This window comes from Phyllosticta citribraziliensis (assembly GCF_038025025.1).
Source record: "Phyllosticta citribraziliensis strain CPC 17464 chromosome Unknown J3D65scaffold_5, whole genome shotgun sequence".
Classification (NCBI taxonomy): Eukaryota; Fungi; Ascomycota; class Dothideomycetes; order Botryosphaeriales; family Phyllostictaceae; genus Phyllosticta; species Phyllosticta citribraziliensis.
This window is the reverse complement of record NW_027117342.1, coordinates 736,293-756,095: the sequence shown is the minus strand read 5'-3', so window position 1 is coordinate 756,095 and position 19,803 is coordinate 736,293. Positions and strand designations below refer to the sequence as shown.

The following is a 19,803-nucleotide window of genomic DNA, read 5'->3' as shown; positions in this document are numbered from 1 at the left end:
CGTAGACCGGGGAAGAGCGGGTCGTGGGTTTGAATCGTGGGACGTCCTCGCAGAGTGGTGACTGTCTGGCGTTCGTGCCAATGAAGAGGGGGGTTTGGCTGAGTTAGCTGCCACAACGTACAACTTGCCTTCTCTTCAAGTTCATCCAAGCACGCCAAACACTTGTACCTTCCGACAATAACCTCCAAGCCTCCCTTTCATTCCTCAACATCATGTCTCTGCCTGCGACTCCAGAAAAGACCCCGCACAAATGCGGGCAGGAGGCCACCAACAGCGAAGATGAAGTGTGAGCTCTTCACCTCAACCCATTGTTTCCCATTCTGAATCATCTCCTTACTCAGTCATACCATGTTCGCGCAATTGTGTATCCATTTGTCTACGGTCTTCCTAAATTCCGAAAGCAAAGACGTGCCGCTGGACGCTAAATCCATCCCGCCCGCGCACTTTTTCTTTTGGCCCATTTGCGACCACCTCGCCGGATGGATGGGGACTTGCAATGGTCCAGGCGGCCAGGTACTAGCCAATGATTCCTTCTATGGCCTCGTTGAGGTCTTTGCCGGGTTTGGCAATTTTTGCGGGCTTGACAGCCCGGCGCTTCTTTCTGGCGGGGGCGAACTCGGAGGGAATTGGAATGTCTTTGATGCTCGGCGGGTTGATTGCCTCGGTCAAGCGAGCACCCCTCCAGAGGCTGTACTCATCTTCACCCGCCATCTTGTGTTCAAGCAGGGCCTCTGGGTCGATCTTGTAGAGGTGACGAAAGACGTAGGAGTTTTCCGCGGCGTAAACGTAGCAGCGAATCAAGTACGTCCTCCAGGTCTGCATGAGGTCCTTCATTTCCTTGCTGCAGGTGGCGGGCGGGTCGAAGATGACGTCCCACTTGACGACGGCCCCGACGGCGCCCCACATCTTCTGTGCATAGCGGATGGGGTTTTTGCGATACTCGGTTGCCCAGACCTGGGACCGGTCCTTCCCCGTCATCTTGGGCAGCTCTGTCTCCCTTTGCTTGACCACTGCCTGAATCGAGTCCGATACGAAATTGAGGGTGCGGTTCTGCCAGTTTGAGACGGTGCCTGCCCAAGAAACAGCCTCGAGCTCCATGTCCTTGCTCCACATGTCGCGGTCCCGAAGAAGCTTGATCATGTCGGCGGGGTCGACCTCGTGTGTAACAAAAAAGAGCATGGCGCGCACAATCTGGACTTTTTCCCTCGTGGTAGTAGTGGAGCCTAAGGAATTTAGTAAACTGAAGGTGGGAAATGCATTCATGGAGTCATTACCCTTCTCGTTGGGCTTGTCTGTGTTTCCCGGGACCAAGTAGCCCAGCACATCGTCCAGTACACCGGACTGGCCCGCGAGTTTAATCTCGCGGTCTTCGGCAAGACCGCCCGCGTCTGTTTCTGGACTCTTCACCTCAAGCTCCAGATCCTCTCTCTTGCGCTTGTTTGAGCTGGGCGCTCCATGACTAGGTGATGTGCACTCAGATCAGAGACTGCCTGATGATCTCGGGAGAGCCTGTTTACCTGAATGGTCTCGATTTGGGAGTGCTGGGAGGCGTGGAACCCATGATCTGCGAGGGTTGCAGTCTGCCGGGTTGTTGGGAGGAGAGGAGAGGGTCGCAGTTTGCGTGGCTGTAGAGATGGGAAGGTAGGATGAATGCAGAGTGAGAAGGGTCGGAAGGTGGGCGAGGAAGTTGGAGTACCGGATGGCCACGCCCAAGGTCGGGTCAAAGTCTGGGCGATGGGGCTTCTTCGCCGACTTTGGCTACGCCAATCAGCTCCCCGGATTCAGATCACGCACTTTATTTGTCTACCATCCGCACACCACCTGTAGTTGTAGGCTCGTTCAAGGAGCATTCGTCTTCTCATCATTCCTGCGGGTATGAAACCATTCTGTCGTTCGCGCTTTTGTTGAAAGTAATGTCACCACTGGCGCCCGCGCACATTTGAGATCATGGCTACACCGGTATATGATGCTAACGGGATTGTTGCGCAGGAATGGGGTCCAGTAGCGCTCAATGCGTTGCGCACTGGTGAGCGCCTCCATTTTGGCGCCGGCCTTCTTACTGGCCTGGTAGATTTCCGCGACACGCAACTTGACCCACTTCAGGATCTGGCATTGGAGAGTCCTGACTCCGCCGTACGTCTTTTGACTGAGCCAGAGTGTCTTAAACGTCGCGCGGCGGTGGATTCCAATCAACTTGTCGATGTCATCACCGTCGATGTGGTGGTAGATGACGTAGATCATATTACGAAGGTGTACGAGCTTCTCTGGAGTGTGCTGGTCGTGGAATTTGTGATGGGGGCGGCCATGTATGGTACCTAGAAGTTCATACTGCAAAGTTGAAGTCAGAAACAGCGTAGAATGATCACGACAAGATGGAATCACTGGAGAGGCACTGTCAAGCAAGCTGATGCATGTACACCGAAATCCTTGTTTCATTGATTGACGAAGACCCGGCGAAAACCGGTGCGCAAGCGGGAAGAGTAACTTGAACACAACGCCTGCCGCGGAAAATGTCAAAGAGGAAGAGGGTAGAGTACGTGCGTATTTTGATTATGAACGGGGAGCGCTGAACCCCAAAGGCCGACGTTTTGAGCGATCGACGAGGACGGTGGCGTGGGAGACTGCGAGAAAGGGGTTTCAAGTACGCATTTTGATTATGAACGGGGAGCGCTGAACCCCAAAGGCCGATGTTTTGAGCGATCGACGAGGACGGTGGCGTGGGAGACTGCGAGAAAGGGGTTTCAAGTACGCATTTTGATTATGAACGGGGAGCGCTGAACCCCAAAGTCGAAGATTTGAGCGATCGACGAGGATGACGGTGTGGGAAAGTCGACGGAGAGAGAAGGTAATTCGAGTGCGCATTTTGGTTCTGAACGGGGAGCGCTGAACCCCAAAGGCTGGTGGTCTGACCGATCGACGAGGGCGGTGGCGTGCGAATTGCGTGCAGATTTCGCAGTCAAGCTGGCTGGGAATCGGCAGACGCGACCAAAAGAAGCGGACAGTGGAGGAAAATCTGCAGACAGTCAATTAACAAATTGTGGAAGACATGCGAAAAAGCATTGTGACAACTTACCTGTCCTGGGTAGGCAGAAGATGCGGAGCAGAGAGAGGGAAACCAAAAAAGTGAAAATTGTCGCCGGACTCCGATCTTCGCAGTGGACTGGCAATGGTAGTGTCCAAATTGTCGCAGGTACGAGTCTGATGGCGTACACTGTCGAAACGGATCGTCAAGCGCAAGACCCAAGGATTGAGCGAAAAAGCTGCAAGGGAACGAAAAAGGTGGAAATGGCAGCCGAGCTCGGCTTATTGCAATGGACTGGCAGCGGTAGTGTCCAATTTGTCGAAGTACGGGCTGTTGGCGTACATTGTCGAGGGGAAGATCCAACGAGTTCCTGCCAAGTCACTTGTCAGAAAACACTCAACGTGGTTGTACTCAAAAAAGCCGCTGAAGCAGAGCAGGTGGGCTCACTCACTCGATGGAACGATGAAGACTTGAGCCATGTGAGGCCTCCCGGGCTCTGACAGTGTCAAGCGGGTATTGTCGAGGTGGACCATCCAACGGCCGGTCCAGAAAAGGTTGGAAACAAAACAGCAAAAAAGGGGAGGAGAGAAGACTGCACGCCTTTGGTCCGCAGGGTAGGCACATGCATGCCGCTGGAGCTTGTCGGGGTGGACCATCCAACGGCCGGTCCACCAACCAGCCGCCAAGCGGCTGGGACCCAACCAGGCCCGACTTCCATTCTGGCAAAAGAAAAGGTTAGCAAACCGGTCAAAGTGGGGGGCTTGGTGCAGTGGAGCACCAGTCATGAGAACGCGTACCTCAGAAAGCCGGACGGGCGGATAGTGAGAAAAGGTGGTGGAGGGGGGAGGAGCGAGGTATTTATACGATGTGCGGTGCGCTAGCCCCGTCGCCTGTTGCGCCCGCACCATACCCTTTCGGGAAATCTTCTTGCGCCTGCTGACCGGTCAGTTCGGTTTGTCTCAAGATTCACGTCTGTCTCCAACTAGGCAAGCTTCTTGAAAGACTCCGAAGCGTCATCCGTCAGTGGGCGTTGTTTGCCGACTCACCACAGGCAGTGCCTGCTGGCTTAGCGATAGAAGACGCAGTCCAATGAGGATCAGATACGACCAAGGAGTTCCTAAATACATTGGCTGTTTGTAGAGACTTTCTGTAGAGGGCAAGGGAGGTCTCAAGAACCATGAAATGACAGATGAATGCTTCTTGGACGTGCATCGCTGCAGCACATGTGATTCTCAAGTGAGAGAAGCTCAAGTACGTCCCGAGCGTCGATGTTGCATACCAGTTTGAGGTTTTTTATTTCAAGAGGGTCAGTTAAGACGGCTCATGTGTGAGCAGGTTTATTCACAGGGCAATGAAGAGCAAGACTTGGACGGAAATCCATCACTAAGGCCCAGCTGAGCTTGATGGCAAAGCTCCCATCGCCCGTGTGCTCAAACAAGCACTTCAGCTCCAGTGTGTAGTGCACGTGGAAGAAAGCTCCGCCATCGTCAACGCGCAGCTGGAGACGTTTGCCTCGGCTCAGAGTATGGTCGGCGTCGTAAGGATGCGCGGCCCCGGCTTCCTCAGAGACCGCAACAGGATGAACAGGGTACGGCACGAGTATCTTCATGAATTTGAGAAACATGCGAAAGGTAAGCGCGTGCAATTGTGTTTCCCTGGGTCCTCAAGAATTTCTCGAAGATGAAGCAGCCTGTTATCAGACTCCTGCCAGACAGATGGGGAGAGCGTACACCCATCGCTGGCTTGAAGACATCACGGCGGATGCCGTATTCAACATGGACATGAGTGGTGATTTAAACTCCGCAGCTGGAGATGGCGCCACTTTCGACCAAGCCCCAGGAGGCGCTTGTGCGTGGAGTGACGCTCTCACTGACAGCGGAGATAACTTCGCGTCCGGCGAAGCTGGAGAGGGACCCAGCAGCTGGATCAATGCTCCCAGTGGCACGTTGGACCGGGGATTTGCGGAAGCCTCCGGAGTTCCTCACGACTCTGGTGCGGCTATAGAGTTTTCTGAAGAAGGGCAGGAGAGCGATGAAAATGACGAAGGCTCTAGAATGGCGCAACTACGCTGGTCATGACATGTATGCTCTGAGGGAGGGGCGGAAGCTTGTCATGTCCTGACCTCGGCTACAGACGGAGACAATTCTTCGGGTATGCGGACACGCTCCCGATCACGGAAACACGGGGAGCATTCGTGCGTATGAGAAAGACAGACGTTAAAATCCTAATCGTGCTAGAAGCAAGCCAAGTGAAAGGCAAAACCCTGACTGTGGCGATGTGCCAATACTCTAATGGCAGCCCTTCCGTCGAGTACTCCCATTTACTTCAATCCCGAGTGCCTATCATCCCGAGAGCAAATTCATGTTAGCTGGGTCTGGGTAGTCTAGTAGAATGGATAACACTAGACTGTCTGGCTAGAATTACCTTGTGGTCTTGGGCAAGACTGCCTCAGAGACCGGAATCTCGGTGATATCCGGGACATCCAAGCCATCATCCAGGGGGGTGCTGCGGAATAGGGTGTATTCCGTCTCATGAGCTGCCAGGAACTCCGCTACGACTTCGGGGTCTTCCTTAGCTGCGTTGCGAAAGAGGAAGGAATAATCAGCAGCCATGACAAAGCATTGGAGGAAATAGTTCCTCCACTTCTTCAAGATGCTTGCAATCTCTTGGCTAACGCATTTTGGGGTGTCGTAGATGGCGTCCCAGTCGATGACCCACTTGACGGGAGCCCACATGTTCTTTGCAACATTGGCCGGATTCTTGTTGTAAAAGTCGGCCCAGACTTGGAAGCGAGCGCCGATATCATCCATCTTCATCGGGTCAGAGGCCGTACCCTTGACAGCCGGGAGGATCTCCGCAGTAACGACTTTACTGACGAAGTTCAGGACCTTACGTTGCCATTCCGTGACGGCCTTCGACCATTCCTTGTGGATGAGAACTGTCTTCGCGTCGTAAAGGTGGTGGCCTCTCAGGATCCGGTTGATATCTTCGCCGCTGACTTCATGCTTGACGATGAAGATCATGGCGCGCACATGAGTCTTCTGTTGCTCGATGAATCCCGAGGTGATGCCTGAAGCATGTTACTACAGTGGAGAAGAAGAAGAAGAGCTAGGGAAATTTACCTGCTTCTTTCTGCTCAGCCGCATTGCACGGAAAGAGCCATCCCAACATGTTGTCCAGGACGCCGGACTGGCCGGCGAGGATCACCTGTCGTGAAGCCAGCGCGCTTGAGCCCACTTTCGGTTGCTTGGAGGTGAGATCAGGACCGGGTGAGTTGTCTCGCTTCCGCTTGCGGGTGCCGGACGCACCAGAACTATGTGACATCCGCGCTGGTAAGAAAAACTGTTCATGATCTGGCCGTTCAAAGAGTGGGTACTTACCTGGTGAGGCCTTCTTGCCTGGTAGGCTTGATTGGGGTTTTCGGCGGTGTCGAGGGCATGGCGAGGAAGATTGAGGGTCGAGGGAAAAGGCCTGACGCTGAGCTCAACGTGGTGATGCGAGTGAAGGATGAGGTCCAGGTGGCCAAGCCCGCGAGGTGTGCAGGGCGGAGGATGGGGGGCGGACGGTGGGCGGTGACGTTGAAGGATCAGGCGGCCGCGCCCAAGGTAGGTGCAGGATGGAGGGAGTATGTCTGCGTCTGGGCTCAGGCGAGGTGCAGATGTTGATGTTGGTTGGTGCGCCCACACATACAGTTTCAAAATGCGGGCGGTTGTGGGCGGCGTGGGCGGCCACCTTTTCTACATCAACAGATATGCGGGAGTGAGAAGCGGGGGTTGCTGCGTAGGTAGCCATCTTGAGCCTGTCTACTGCACAGATCATATGCCTCAATTCATAAAGAGCATTCATCAGTCGTGTTAATGGAAAAGGAAGACTTCCTTGATGCGGCGCACTGATGGGATTGTCTAGAAGAAAGCCGGCAGCTGCTTAAGGCTGGAATAGAGCAGAGATGAGAACGCAAACCAAAGCGTTGTCAACTTCAATTCACCATCCAACAATCTGCTGCGTGTTGTATCATGAACGCGCCTTTGTCCTCTCAAAAGCAAAAACAAACGGAACTTGGTCACTCCAATAAAGGGTTCCTGAACAATGATACACAACAAACTCCGTTGAAACCAAACAATGTACGGAGCCAGTGTAGAGGTATTCTGGAAACTTCCCGTGTTTGATTGTGCCTTGGATGCAAATTTACGGAAGCTCATGGTAGCTGCTCAATAGACCCGTCCCGCTTTATGTTCTATGAATCTACCACAAGTAGTTCCCACGCGGACATGGATGGTGCATGAGTGTAGCCCTCTTCCCCTTCCCTCTATTCTTCATTTCTTCGCCTCCTGACGCTGCTTCTTGAGTGTCTCCAACTCTTGCTCCATGGCCGCAATCCGCGCATCCAACAGGCCTCCCTCGTCGTCTTCCTCGTCTTCTTCCTCGCTTTCCTCCTTATCTTCTTCCTCCTGGCCAGAATCCGATTGCTTCTGGCAAATTTCTGCCACCAAGCGCTGCTCATCAGCCCTCTTGTATCCCGTGACACCAAGCTCGCTGCAGATTTCACACAACTCGTTCTTTTCCTTCGCTTCGAGCTGTTGCTGATTGTACGCCGTGGAAGCCTTCTCGGCGCGCTTGGTTTTGTCACGACCAAGCTCTGATTCCTCGCGTTTCTCCCTGGTCTCGGCAGCGCCCTTGCTACCTTCGGCCTCTTTGCCTGCAGCGCCTTCAACAGCCTCATGCTCGCTGGTTATTTCTTCGTCGTACCAGCCATCGGGGCCATCCAGGGACTCCATCATGCGCCTCAACTCCTCTGGGCAGTCCAGAAGCCATCTGTTGACCGTATCTGCGGTGAGGATTTGCTTGTCCGCAATTCCAGCTTGCTCCCTCTCCTTCTGCGCTGTCTTCTTGCAGTCCATCATGAGCGCGTGGCCTTCCGGGGATTCGTGGCACCAATTTTGGAAAGCCGGTCTGCCGTTTGCTGATTCGCCGGCCGAGTGTGCGGCCCAGCCGTGAATTAAATCGTCGATCTCCGTGGTGGGTGCCCGGAGGGCGTCGTTTTGGTAGAGGACCGCCATGTAAGACAAGGCTTGTTGCAGAAGCCCCTTCGACAGATGGTTGAGGGATTTGTAGACGGCGAAGAATCTGGCCTTGAGGTCATCGATGGATTCTACAGGAACCCTGTTAGTACCACGCCCGTAGGGAAAAACCAGGTTGCCTCGTACCCATTTTCTTGAGGCTGGAGTGCTGGGACCTGAAGCGTTGGAGTGGGGTGAGCGACAGAAAGGCGGAGGCGAGTGGAGAGGATGTTGTCGGGGCCGTGATCTGAAGCCTTGGTTTCATCCGGGAGAAGATTTTGGCGCGACGGAAAGACTCCGGCGAGTAGACAGAATTGCGACAAGGCTGGAACTGGAACCGAAGTCCACGCGTCTGAGAAAATACTGGGGCGACAGAGAGAGGCCGGGCCAGGTAAATAGAGAGGATGGCAAAGAGTCTTGCGTTCTGTTGTGCCGCTCGGCTCGCTTCCGGTGCAGGTGACGTCAGTGATGATTGGAAGGGCCGGGCATCAGAGGGACCGGATGGTTCCATTTCACAGCAGTGCCATTTACCAGGCGGCGCGTCTCTACGCGCGCGTTCCTCATAGACAAAATAGACCCACGGTTTTTGACTTCTTCATCTCGGCATTTCTTCTGCGCCCACAGCCCACCTCTCGGCTGGCACCGACTTCGACCGCATCGTACAATTGGTTTTCCTGCCAGTCTAGAGCTCCCTCCTCATCCGTCTCCAAAGTGCCTTACGCGCGCCTGCAACTCTTCCATCGTCTTACAGGTACTAGTCCCAAAAAGGACGCAGGCGCTTCTCGTGGTGAGTCAGCGGGCGCTCGCGTGGCGTGAACATTGGTATTCCTCTACTGCCCCCAAACCATCTTTCCTCCACTCCACTCTCCCCGTCCTGGACCCCGAAGACGACGACAAAGATGAAGACGACAACGAGAGCGACGAACACGAATCATCCTTGAGACAATTGCGTTACAAGAATCAACCGCAGGTTACAACTTCCTTCCCTCGGCAGCCTCTCCCAAACACAGCTGAGCCAACCAAAAAACAGTGACACCATGCCACCCAAGAAGACGGCGGCACCTTCGAAGCCGGCGGCGAACTCCAAGCCGGCGGCATCCTCCAGGCAGGCTGCGACCTCCGAGCCGGCGTCATCACCAAAGCAGGCGGCGACCCCCAGACGAAGCCCGCCACCCCTGCGGCGCCCTCAACGCCGAAGAAGAAACAGCCCGCGACTCCCACGGCTGGAAGTGTGAGCTCCCCATCAAAGGCGAGCCCCATCCTGGCAGCTTTCTCCAAGAATCCAAAGGGGGTCACCGTCATCGAGCACAGCAATCTCTACTCCAGTGCCCCGCTTCTGGCTGGTTACTTGAATCTGGACAACACCAAGGAGGCACGACTGTTGATCCAAGCGGATATGCCTGGCCCCCCAAGTTCCCTGAAATCACTGGGAGACACGGAACGCCTTGCTCTCATCGTCGAAGAGTTCCGAGGATACAAAGACAACTCCAGAGTCATCGGCACACGCGTGAAGCAATTGCACGACGACGACGAGCTTGACGTCAACATTGCATCTGCACTCTTCCCCGTCGCCAACTTCCCTTTGAAAAAAGACCTCCACATGAAAGATGCTGAGCTCAAAGCTTTCTTCAAAAACGACTCCATCGTGGACCACATCAATTTTCTCTTTGCTTCCTGGAGGTTGAAGGATGTCATCCCTGCAAGCTGCCTTTCAGGACCGGCCACTGAGAAAGAGAACCCTCGAAAGGTCGGGGGACTGCACACCGAGGACTTCTTTCGCTTGACCCAACTTCTTCGCTTCGCTTTGCGCCATCGACAAGAGGGCCGCATCAGCGCTGGAGGCCCTTTGAGGGAAGTGGCGGCCATCAGACCCCAGTTCTTCAGCGACGAAGACGTGAACAAAGCCAAGCTTGTTGAGAAGACGGGCGGGGAGGATCCGTTCCAGGCGTTCGAGCCGGCTTCAGATGAGGATGAGTCATCCGACGACGACGAAGAGCAGTACTCGGATGCCAAAGAGGTTGAGAATGCGCAAAGGGTGCTCATCAAGTCAATCCACGAGTCGTTCGCCAGACTGCCTCACCGCCCCTCGATCCATTCTCACCACCGTGAGAAGATTCTTCTTCCCATTTTCCAGTCGACGCAAAAGAGGTTTGGGGGTGCGCAAGGGGTGCTCATCAAGTCAATTCACGAGTCTTACGCCAAGTTGCCTCACCGCCCCTCCATCCCTCCTCACCACCGTGAGAAGATCCTTCTTTCCATTTTCCAGTCGATGCAAAAGGTGCTCATCAAGTCAATCCACGAGTCGTTCACCAAACTGCCTCACCGCCCCTCGATCCCTCCTCACCATGGTGAGAAGATCCTTCTTTCTATTTTCCAGTCAACGCAAAAAGGAAAACACGTCGTTTACCCACAGATGCAGAAGCCAAGCCTGCCTCTTGACCACTTGTTGAACGGAAAAACAGCACAACCGATGGATACGGCCCAACCCGACATCGATCTGACTGCCAAAGAGATCATGGACCAAGGTTGTGAAGGAAATCGGGACTTCTTTGCTTTGCAAGCCATGCTCAACAAGTCATCTGCTAAAGCACGCTCATTTCAGGCGGCATGCGATCCGTTTGGTTTCACCAAGGACGACCCAGAAACCTGGATGGTCGAGGGAAGCAGCCGGCAGCTGAAAGCCCATCAGGTTTTGCCGTTGGACTGGACAGTGGAAATGCTTTTTAAGCTTGGTTATGCATGCCTTGGACTTGACTTTGGCTTGGGGAAGACGACCGCGGCTGACGAAACCGGCAACGTCGCGCCTTGCACCGAGATATCGCGAAGGCCCGTCTTTCCTTGGAGGAGTGCCACATCGGGCGGACTGCAGCTGTTTGTTCATGGAAGATAGGATAGACAGCATTTAGGAGAAATGACTGTTCACAAAATGTTGCCAGTGGCCTTGAGCGATGCAGCCCTGGTTTGAAAACTCGAAGCTTTTCCCCTCGACCCATGTTGTGATATCCACGGCCCGCTTTAGGAAACGAATGAGGAGACAGGGCAGCGAGTGCATCTGGGGAGCGTTCCTCCGCTGCCACAGTCGCGCTTCAGGACCATTCATCTGCTGCTGCAGTTGAACTTTAGGAGCATCCGTCTGCTGCTCCAGCCGCGCTTTTGAAGCATTCACTCCCTGATACAGTTGCGCTTCAGGAGCGTCCATCTGCTGCTGCAGCCGCACTCAGGGAGCAGTCGTGTATTGCCGCATTCTGGCTCGTATCCCAGGCAGCGGAAGCCCAGAGAGTTGACTGAGGAAGAGGTCTTCGCCTTGAAGCGTGCGAGAGTCGACGACGCGAGTGATGTCGACGAAGAAGTCCCCCGGTCCAAGCGTCAGAGTCTGTTCCCTCCCACCGCACACAGCATCGGACAGTCACGGATAGCAATCAAGTCGGAGGACGATCATGCGCGCCTTCCGACACGTCCGCCAACAGACCACGACGAACAAGCCCCGGCGCCGAAAAGGCTCAAGGTTGTGATCAATCTCACGGTTGATGGAGACAAAAATGATAACAATGGTTAACCTGCCTATCCCGGCAGCAGGCCATGCCGGACCTTTCAATGAAATACCCATCGCTCTCTTTCCCGCCTTTTCCCCTCACCTCTTTTACCCTACATCACCATCTCTCTCACGCCAAAATGTCCAGATCAGAAGTCAGGATCCCTGCTGCAGCCTGGTAAAGACGAGTAGAAAGCTAACTACTTGTGTGTGAAATAGATTTCCACGGACGAGCTTATCAGCCTCCTGCCCAGGCAGAGCACGCAGTCCACGTCTTCAGAAGTCCGCCGAAACCTGGCCATCCTTGCTACCAATGCAATTACAAGCGCAAGCACGACGCCAAAAATTAAGCCCGAGGCTGGTGCTCCACCTCCACCGACACGTCCAACAACAGACCACGACGAAGAAGGCCCTGCGCCAAAAAAGCCCAAGGTTGTGATCGATCTGACGCTTGCTGAAGACGACGATGATGACGATGGGTAAGCACCACCAGCGGATCTGCATCCAGAACCAACAAAGCAAACAACCAGGTCGTCGTTCAAGGCGCCGTCCCACCACAAGCCCGCTTGCCATGGTTACAATTTGACCGCCATGCGATCAAAAAAATCATTCGCCACTCCGGTCGAGATGGCCCGCAGACTTGGGGCATGAAGAATCTGCTCCGCGTTCGTACCCAAGGCCGAGTCTACAAACCACCAAATGGGAGCGTGCTGTTGAACCTACTCCGCCCAAGCGAACCCAGCTACTTGATGGGACATATCGCAGTATTTTGCAACCCAGCGTTTCTTTTTGAGATGCAACTGAATGCCAAATCGTTACTTGAGCCGTTCATTGGAGACATCAAGCACTTTGTCATTGCGAATGGGGAGAATATCCTCTCTACTTAGGATTTTTCCGCGGGCCGTAACGATACTTGCGACATTTCACGCCAAGTCCCTCACTGCATTGGCCAACCGTCCAAAGACAAATGGTGAAAGCTGCCTCAGAGGTCGATCTCTGTCTGGGACGACCCGAATTTCCACTTTGAAATGGCGAAGTATGCCAAGACCCTTCTTGAGCCCTTCATCGGTCGCCCTCACTTCTAAATCCTTACGGACGGAAAGGATTTACCGGCGACAAACAATTTCCCTCACCGCGACGACATCAGAGGCTCGTTGCGACGTGTCCCTCACTGCATCCTCATCCCTCTGATCGGTGGCCCCAGCAAGAAGGCTACTTCGCGGACCCGAAAATTGTATACTTTTCACTGCGAGCATTGCCAGATCTGGGAGAAAATCGAGTTCATTGGTGTCCTCGGCATGCCTGTCGGAGTGGGTTTGGCAGTTGTGAGCAGGAAGTAGGAGGAAGATGTTCGGGAGCATCCAAACATTCAAACCCTGGTTATGGAGCACCACGTGCCTATGATGTGAAGCAAATTCTGCAGTAGATAAAAAGAGCCAACTGCATTAACTTCTTCCTGAGATATATTATACGTCGCTCGAGGCGGCAGCTGCTGCGAGCATGCTTGGAGCAACCTTGTGCTGCCACAGTGACGCGTTAGTAGCAGACTTTTGCGCCAGCGCCCCGAGGAGCATTCATGCAGACTCCACCATTGTTCGGAAAGTGCAAACAATGAGTAGGTATTGAACTCAAACAAAGAAACCGAACCTTTGGCAAATTGGGAAAGCAATGAGCGATCCACGGTTGTTTTGTACTTCGGTTCGTCACGAGCATCAGCCAGAAAAAAGCCAGATTGGCTCTGTATTTCTTTGTGGGCATTCTCCAATTGACATCCTTCATTATGAGTTATTTCTCAGTGTTTTCACCGCTAATGATTTGCTGTTGTAATGCTTCATACGCCTCAACCCATCCGGCAGCGCACTATTGTCCTCCCTGATCGTCCAATACGGCGACTGGCTCAATAGTCCTCCTCATCCTCGTCTTCAGTGAAGTTAGAAGCAGGGGACGTATCGTTGGGATCCTCAGACTCCTCCACTGCACTCTCGTCCTGAATAACAGCGGGATTGTTGCTCCAGCCGCTGGTGTGCTCTTTCTCGTGCTCAGATGCTGCAAAACTTGCGGTCGTCGGGTCTACACCACTGGTCGGGCCCAAAACAGGGTCGGCACCAGCTGTAGCGCCTGCAAGACCCACGGCCATCACTGTTCCAGGTGCATCATTCTCAGATCGGAAGGGATTTGCTCCACCTTCAACAGTAGAAAGCAGATGAGCCAGAGACAAGTTGCCCCCATCGAGCGCACCTGGGATTTCGAATTCGAACTTGGGCAGCGAGCCACCCTCTTGGTCAAAGCCAGAAGCGGCGGGGGCAAGTTGGCGACAAATGGCGGGAAGGTCTGGACAATGCTCAAGGAAAATGTCGTCCAACACCTGTTGAGTGAATTGGCAACGGCCCTTCTTGAATCTAAAGCAATTTCAGTACAGAAGGAGTGGGATGGAATGGCTTGACGTACATGCCTGTCCATCCTGGAAGGATCAGCAAAAAGACGGCATCTCCGAAATAGTCCTCGAGCAGCATCATGTGCTCACCGGCACCAATCTTGTGCTTGATTTGCTCCCGTGCTTTTGCGAACTCCTTCGTACGGATCCCGCTGGCATGGTGTCTTGCATGGGGATGATACTGTAGAGTAAGCCACCCTAGGCAGAGAGCCTCATTAGTCCTGTTGCGATTGTCTCGCTTGAGCATACGGCAATCTTCGTTCTGCTCTATGAAGCCAGTGTACTCATCATCCTCGCGAGCAAGTCGCTCTTTAAGAAGATGCCACAAACGTGCGAGCTCAGCGGCGGACTTGCAAAGCACGTACTCCTTGTTTTCGAAAGAAGCGAGGTAGCCAGCACCCGTGAAGAGATTTTGCAAAATCATCCGGAGCTCAGTTGGCACATCTACTGCTGAGGTGATCGGTTCCTGAGATGATGGGACTGGCCTGCTCTCACGCAAGTGAGACATCTTGCGTCGGAGAGCTTCAATTCCAGCAATTCCCAGCACTTTGCAGAGATAGATTGTTGCGTCTCTCACATATTCCACGTCTTTCAATTCCTTTGCCGTGGTGAGCGGCCGATGTGCCAAGTTCTGTAGGGCAGTGTGGCTGAGATCGACGATGCTCTCTCCGCCGTCGTAGAAGGTCATGCGCGAGTCTGGAAATTTGGCCCGGTCCACGGCAAGTTGGAATGAGACTGGAACTCGGTCGGGCTCATCTTCCTGTGAACGTGTAAGCCAAGGAAATAATGAGATGATCAAAGGACCTCACAGGCTCCTCCGCAAGAGTCTCTTGACTGTTTCCTGCATCTGGACTCGGGCGCAGCTTCTGGCCTTTGGCCTCCTGGTTGATCGAATTTGTAGCCGCCCTCGAGCCAGCGGTCCGCCTTTTGGAACTCGGAGCCTCGTCTCCTGTGGGAAGTTGAGAGGCTGGGCGCTTGTTTGTAGCCCGCGCAGTGTTGGCCGCTCCTTGTCTTTTGTTGGCCGCTTCGAATCCAGAGGTCACCGGATGGAGTTCAACGGCGTTGGTGATGTCGCCAAGTCCATTCCCGTTCCAAGTTCGGCTCTTAATCATGCGACAGATGTCCATAATATCTTCGATCCTTTCGTCTCGTGCAGCTTCGCTGCCAGCGCCATCCGCAAAAGCCTGGATAGAGGCGGCGATTTGGCTGCGCGCCGCCATGCTTCTGTGGTTTTCTGCGGGGCTGAAGCGCGGAGAGAGACTTCAAGGATAGAGAGAGGAAGCGTAGACCGAGGTGGAATGAGGAGAGCGCGTCTTCGGGGAGCTTGGGGTTTGGTCGGCGACGAAAATGGTAGAGAGCTGTGCAAAAGAGGAGAAGGACTTGTCAGGAAGCGTTGTGTTTGAGAAATTCGAGTGAACGGGGGGCTTGAGAGACGGAGCAGACGAGAGGGGAGAGTATACCCGTTGGCGCAAACTTTTCCTTGTCTTGGAGGAGATGGAGGGTGCTGGACTGTGCGGAAGATCATGGCTGGAGGAACGAATTTTGGTCGGCTGAGCAATTTTGACACCGCAAATTTCCATTTTTAACACTCCCACAGGGCGACAACAACTTGGCAGATTGCCTGCCATTTTTCGAACTGGTGCCCTACCGCTACCCGAGCCAGCAAAAGAGCCATCCCCGAGGAGTGTTCATGAGTAGCGCTCACCTGTCCACTCTGCCAAACACACCAAAGACCCCGTCACCCGCCATCTTCCTCTCTCCATCGTCCTCCGTCATAGGCGTAAGTGTGGTGTTGAATCACAGCTCCCCAGCTTCTTACGCAGGGCAGACGATCGCTTCCCGCCAGTTACCACCGACAGCGAGCACCAGAAACTCCATCCTGCCTCAGGTTGCTGTGCCCACTTCTACCTCAGCCATCACCGCTTGCAGCCCACCGAACCCCACACTTCCATTCAACTCTCATCACCACGCTCGCATTGGACCAAACTCAAGATCTGGTCAACATTCCAATTTACTCCGCCCGGATTCTTGCAAAGGTTGGTTCCCCCCTCCGTACTCATGCAACGCGCTGGAGCTGAAATTCGTACGGCCAAACAACAGTGACCCAGTACGCGCAGCCATGACAGGCCGCGCTTTCAATTTTCCTTGCATTCTGGCAATCAAGCCCATGGGCGACACCGAGCCCACTGTCGTTGGCGCTGAGGCATATGTAAACGATCTCAAGATACGCGACGGTATTCCACACATCGACTCCTCTCTGCTCTTCGAGGAACATCGCGGTTATGACTCCGTCGTAGATTGCAATCTCCGATGCTATGATCTGCGCAACAACAATGTGTGTGTCAAACATACTTCCGATATCCTCGTGCGGTTGAATCGCACTACAGTTGTCGATGAGAACGGCAAGCCATCTCGCATGACGGCTGAAATGCTGACCGACGATACAATGGACAAAGCCATGAGTCTTTTTGGTCTGGAACGCGGAGACCTCGCTCGTTGCATCGGGGTCGCAGCGAAAATGAGCAGGCCGCTGCACATTCTCAAAGTCTCCTACGCCAAATACCCGCCATCCATAGGCCTAGAGACTCGCTGGATATCGCATGGATCGCATCAAGCTACGATCGAGAAAGTACGGCAATGCTTTGCTCAAAATGGAACTATTTACGCCCTTGGCTGGAGGTTGTTCGAGCCGACAAAAGAGTTGGAAGAGTTTAACAGATTGTTCGAAAAGCTTCGACAAGTGGAACCTTTACACCAGTTCTATCGCTCGTCTGCCATAAACTTCACGTGTTCCGACCTTAAGGCAAAAGAAGAGCGGAAAAGCCTGAGATTGCCCGCTCAGATTGTCTTCAGCGAGTGGCTTCAGTATGCCACAATCATGCGCATCGCAGCCACTGAGGAAGAGGAAGGGGACGCGGCACGTTTTGATACCAATCAGTCAAAAATCCGTTTGGTTTTGATCGCGGACTCTGCGAGTGGCTGTCTTTTCGGTGTCCTCGAGCATGATCCCCAGAAATACCGACTTGGCAGGGGCGAAATGCTCAAGATTTACTTCGGAAGGCCCACCTCGGAGACGGTTTCTGACAATGAGGATGCCTCTGACGACATGGAGAGGCCCAGTGCCAATGCAACCGTTGTGGAGAAAAATTTCTCGACACTTCCAAAGACAGTTACTCTCCGGATTCGCCAGGACGTCAACGACTGGACAAATCAATGGAATGCGAATGTGCTTTCGGCTGCAATTACCGTGGGAAGCACAGCGTCTGAAAGTACCATCTGTGACGCCATCCGCCAGGCTCCGCAACTCGGTGTCGACTACCGCAATCATGACGAAGGAAAGGCCATTCACATCCAAAGGTCCCTGAGAGCCCTGCAGATCATCACTGAGGAGCCCGGTTGCCAATGGGTCAAAGGTGTCTTGCTGGGCCACATGATTCCGAAGCAAAAGTCCATCGACATGTACGCTGATGTTGAACGTGACGAGCAAGCCTCCGAGGCTCTGTGGCTGGCCATGTCAAGACTCAATCCCGGACAGGCCGCAGCTTTGGAATTAACCAGGGCTTTGCCAAATGGTGTCGGGATCGTGGAGGGACCACCTGGCACAGGGAAAACCTTCTTAATTGCCAACATGGTCCAGCCTTTGGTTTTCTCCGACCGCCGCAGCATGACGAAGGGTCCGCCCGTGTTGCTCCTCTCGACGTCCAATCTTAGCGTCGATGACATCGCTGTGCGTGTCAAGTCTCTCTGCGACCAGACGAGTCGCCAACTTGCCTCGACTCGGAATTTGACGGTCGTTAGGCTACACTCCATGGAAACCGAGAGATTGCTTTTTCTCAACAATCTTCCGACATACCATAACGCCGAGATTGTGGATGAGCGCTTGAGGCTCGAAGAGTACAGCCTGGCAAACCTGATGTTCCAGATGTCGGGCTTTATGGACAGCCTGTATGCCAAGAAGGGACAGTCGCGCTTCTCTTCATTGCGCAATCTTTGCCAGTGCTTCCGGCGGAAAGAAATGGCTGACCAAGAGTTAAAAGCCCAGCTTGATTTACTGGTAGAGGAGCTCCGCACAGCCGCGTTGATGAAAGCCGACGTTGTGGTGGCATCTCTCGGAGTTGCCGGCGATCGCCAGCTCTTCAACTTCATCAAGCCCAGCGCAATCATTGTTGATGAAGCCTCCCGCGCCACTGACCCGGATCTCTGGCCTATTTTCGCAAGGTATCCAAAGGGCACAAAGCTTCTTGTGGGTGATTCCAAGCAGCTGCAGCCTGCAACAAGCTTCCAGAACTCTTTCCGCGACCAAAGGCTTCTGTCAGCCATGACCAGGCTCCGCAAGATCGGATATCCGGCCAAAATGCTTGTTGAGCAGCGTAGAAGCGTGAGCTCAATCGCCAAGATATACTCAGACACTTTCTACGAGGGTGGACTGGTTACCCCGGCGAGCGTCAACAAGAGACTGAATGAGCAAGCGCTGCCCTTTCGACGCGCCATGCAAAAGGAATATTCGTTGGGAGCCGACGACCGCAGTGCCTTTTTCTTTCATGTCAAATATGGCGACGACCAGCGCGAGAGCGCTTCCAAGTCGCACTTCAACGTTGTCAATGTGAAGATTGTCATGGACTGCATTCGCAGACTTGTTCACGAGGGAATTTCCGCCTCCAGAATCGCTCTTCTGGTCCCGTACACTGCACAACGAGATCTCTATGACATCGCGCGAAGCGAGTTGGCCAAGGCGACCCCTTCGATCTCCGATTTGCAGCTTGAAACTTTCGACTCAGTTCAAGGGCGAGAATTCGACTTTGTCATCGTGGATTTTGTGAGAACGAGCAAAATTGGGTTTCTGAAAGAGAACAACCGAGTCAACGTTGCAATTTCTCGAGCGCAATACGGCCTCATCATCGTCCTGAACAGGGACTCACTTAAAAACAAGGATGAGTATGCATTTGATCGGAGCTCATTTCCCCAGGTTTACCGTCATTTGAAGCAGGTATTCTCTTTCTCGAAGGCTCAAGTCAACAAGCTTGCGGCGATTAGCGGCCTAGACGAGGCTGCCTCAGCGAAGGCCGGGCGTGGGCGACGCTAAAAGGAATATTGGGCTGGCATTTTGGGAGCTTTCAACATTGGGTGGTGGATGATGAAGAGATGAAATCGACCAAAGGCCAATAGAAAGCAGCGAATGAAAGATTGGTGCCTCCAGTTTCCAACTAAGCCAACTCGTTACCGTCCTCAACTTTTTCCCGCTGGTGGAGACCCTCAGTGCCCCGCAGCACGAGGGCCATGGTATCTATGCATTTGCAAAGTCTACAATTTCGAGCAAAACTCACAGGATGAAGTTGATTCAAGCTCACTCAGCAACCAAGCGGACGGGCACCCCACACCGCCGCCGCCACCCCGACGCAGATTTTTGGTACAACGTCTTGGAATCGTGGCCCATCTGACCATTAATTGCAATGGTTGCGCCCAGGGAGCGATCCTCTGCTAATCCGGGCACGCTCGGGGAGCAGCCGGGCCCTCGCCAAAGGTTGAGCCCTGTGAGCACAACATTGGCTTCCTGCTTGAGACGCGCGCAAACGCCGACTCCGACGCGACGCACCCCACGAAGCATCGACGCAGATTCCACCACCTCTCGCCTCTCTCTCAAATCTACCGAGCTACCGTACGGACTTTCGTTCGAGGCACACTGCTCGCCTGTGGACTGTTTCGCGGGCTGGCCTTTGGAAGACCCGCCTTGACAACCTCGGCCTGGGCGATGCTGTCG

At 53.9% G+C, this 19,803-nt stretch overlaps 7 protein-coding genes across 7 annotated transcripts; 3 read left to right on the top strand and 4 right to left on the bottom strand.

Annotated features, from left to right (window-relative positions):
- Positions 1 to 504: 504 nt before the first annotated feature.
- J3D65DRAFT_694490 (uncharacterized protein) lies at positions 505 to 2,241 on the bottom strand (the record flags this gene model as incomplete). The annotated part of the gene is made up of 5 exons (XM_066803986.1): positions 505 to 1,223; positions 1,275 to 1,459; positions 1,518 to 1,625; positions 1,697 to 1,758; positions 1,975 to 2,241. 5 exons carry the CDS (start codon positions 2,239 to 2,241, stop codon positions 517 to 519), a joined length of 1,329 nt encoding a protein of 442 aa, XP_066655979.1. The 3' UTR covers positions 505 to 516.
- Positions 2,242 to 4,204: 1,963 nt separating this feature from the next.
- On the top strand, positions 4,205 to 5,100 carry J3D65DRAFT_602319 (uncharacterized protein; the record flags this gene model as incomplete). The annotated part of the gene is made up of 3 exons (XM_066798116.1): positions 4,205 to 4,273; positions 4,476 to 4,653; positions 4,691 to 5,100. The coding sequence occupies 3 exons, from the start codon at positions 4,205 to 4,207 to the stop codon at positions 5,098 to 5,100; spliced, it is 657 nt and encodes a 218-aa protein (XP_066655978.1).
- A 342-nt stretch (positions 5,101 to 5,442) lies between these two features.
- J3D65DRAFT_666996 (uncharacterized protein) lies at positions 5,443 to 6,461 on the bottom strand (the record flags this gene model as incomplete). The annotated part of the gene is made up of 3 exons (XM_066802982.1): positions 5,443 to 6,092; positions 6,145 to 6,335; positions 6,403 to 6,461. 3 exons carry the CDS (start codon positions 6,459 to 6,461, stop codon positions 5,443 to 5,445), a joined length of 900 nt encoding a protein of 299 aa, XP_066655977.1.
- Positions 6,462 to 7,335: 874 nt separating this feature from the next.
- On the bottom strand, positions 7,336 to 8,344 carry J3D65DRAFT_694486 (uncharacterized protein; the record flags this gene model as incomplete). The annotated part of the gene is made up of 2 exons (XM_066803985.1): positions 7,336 to 8,171; positions 8,227 to 8,344. 2 exons carry the CDS (start codon positions 8,342 to 8,344, stop codon positions 7,336 to 7,338), a joined length of 954 nt encoding a protein of 317 aa, XP_066655976.1.
- Positions 8,345 to 8,580: 236 nt separating this feature from the next.
- J3D65DRAFT_694484 (uncharacterized protein) lies at positions 8,581 to 12,094 on the top strand (the record flags this gene model as incomplete). The annotated part of the gene is made up of 3 exons (XM_066803984.1): positions 8,581 to 8,866; positions 9,129 to 10,768; positions 11,831 to 12,094. 3 exons carry the CDS (start codon positions 8,581 to 8,583, stop codon positions 12,092 to 12,094), a joined length of 2,190 nt encoding a protein of 729 aa, XP_066655975.1.
- Positions 12,095 to 13,508: 1,414 nt separating this feature from the next.
- Positions 13,509 to 15,265, bottom strand: J3D65DRAFT_602314 (uncharacterized protein; the record flags this gene model as incomplete). Its single annotated transcript, XM_066798115.1, has 3 exons — positions 13,509 to 14,010; positions 14,060 to 14,805; positions 14,855 to 15,265. 3 exons carry the CDS (start codon positions 15,263 to 15,265, stop codon positions 13,509 to 13,511), a joined length of 1,659 nt encoding a protein of 552 aa, XP_066655974.1.
- Positions 15,266 to 15,735: 470 nt separating this feature from the next.
- On the top strand, positions 15,736 to 19,128 carry J3D65DRAFT_602313 (P-loop containing nucleoside triphosphate hydrolase protein; the record flags this gene model as incomplete). The annotated part of the gene is made up of 1 exon (XM_066798114.1): positions 15,736 to 19,128. One exon carries the CDS (start codon positions 15,736 to 15,738, stop codon positions 19,126 to 19,128), a length of 3,393 nt encoding a protein of 1,130 aa, XP_066655973.1.
- Between the last annotated feature and the right edge of the window lie 675 nt (positions 19,129 to 19,803).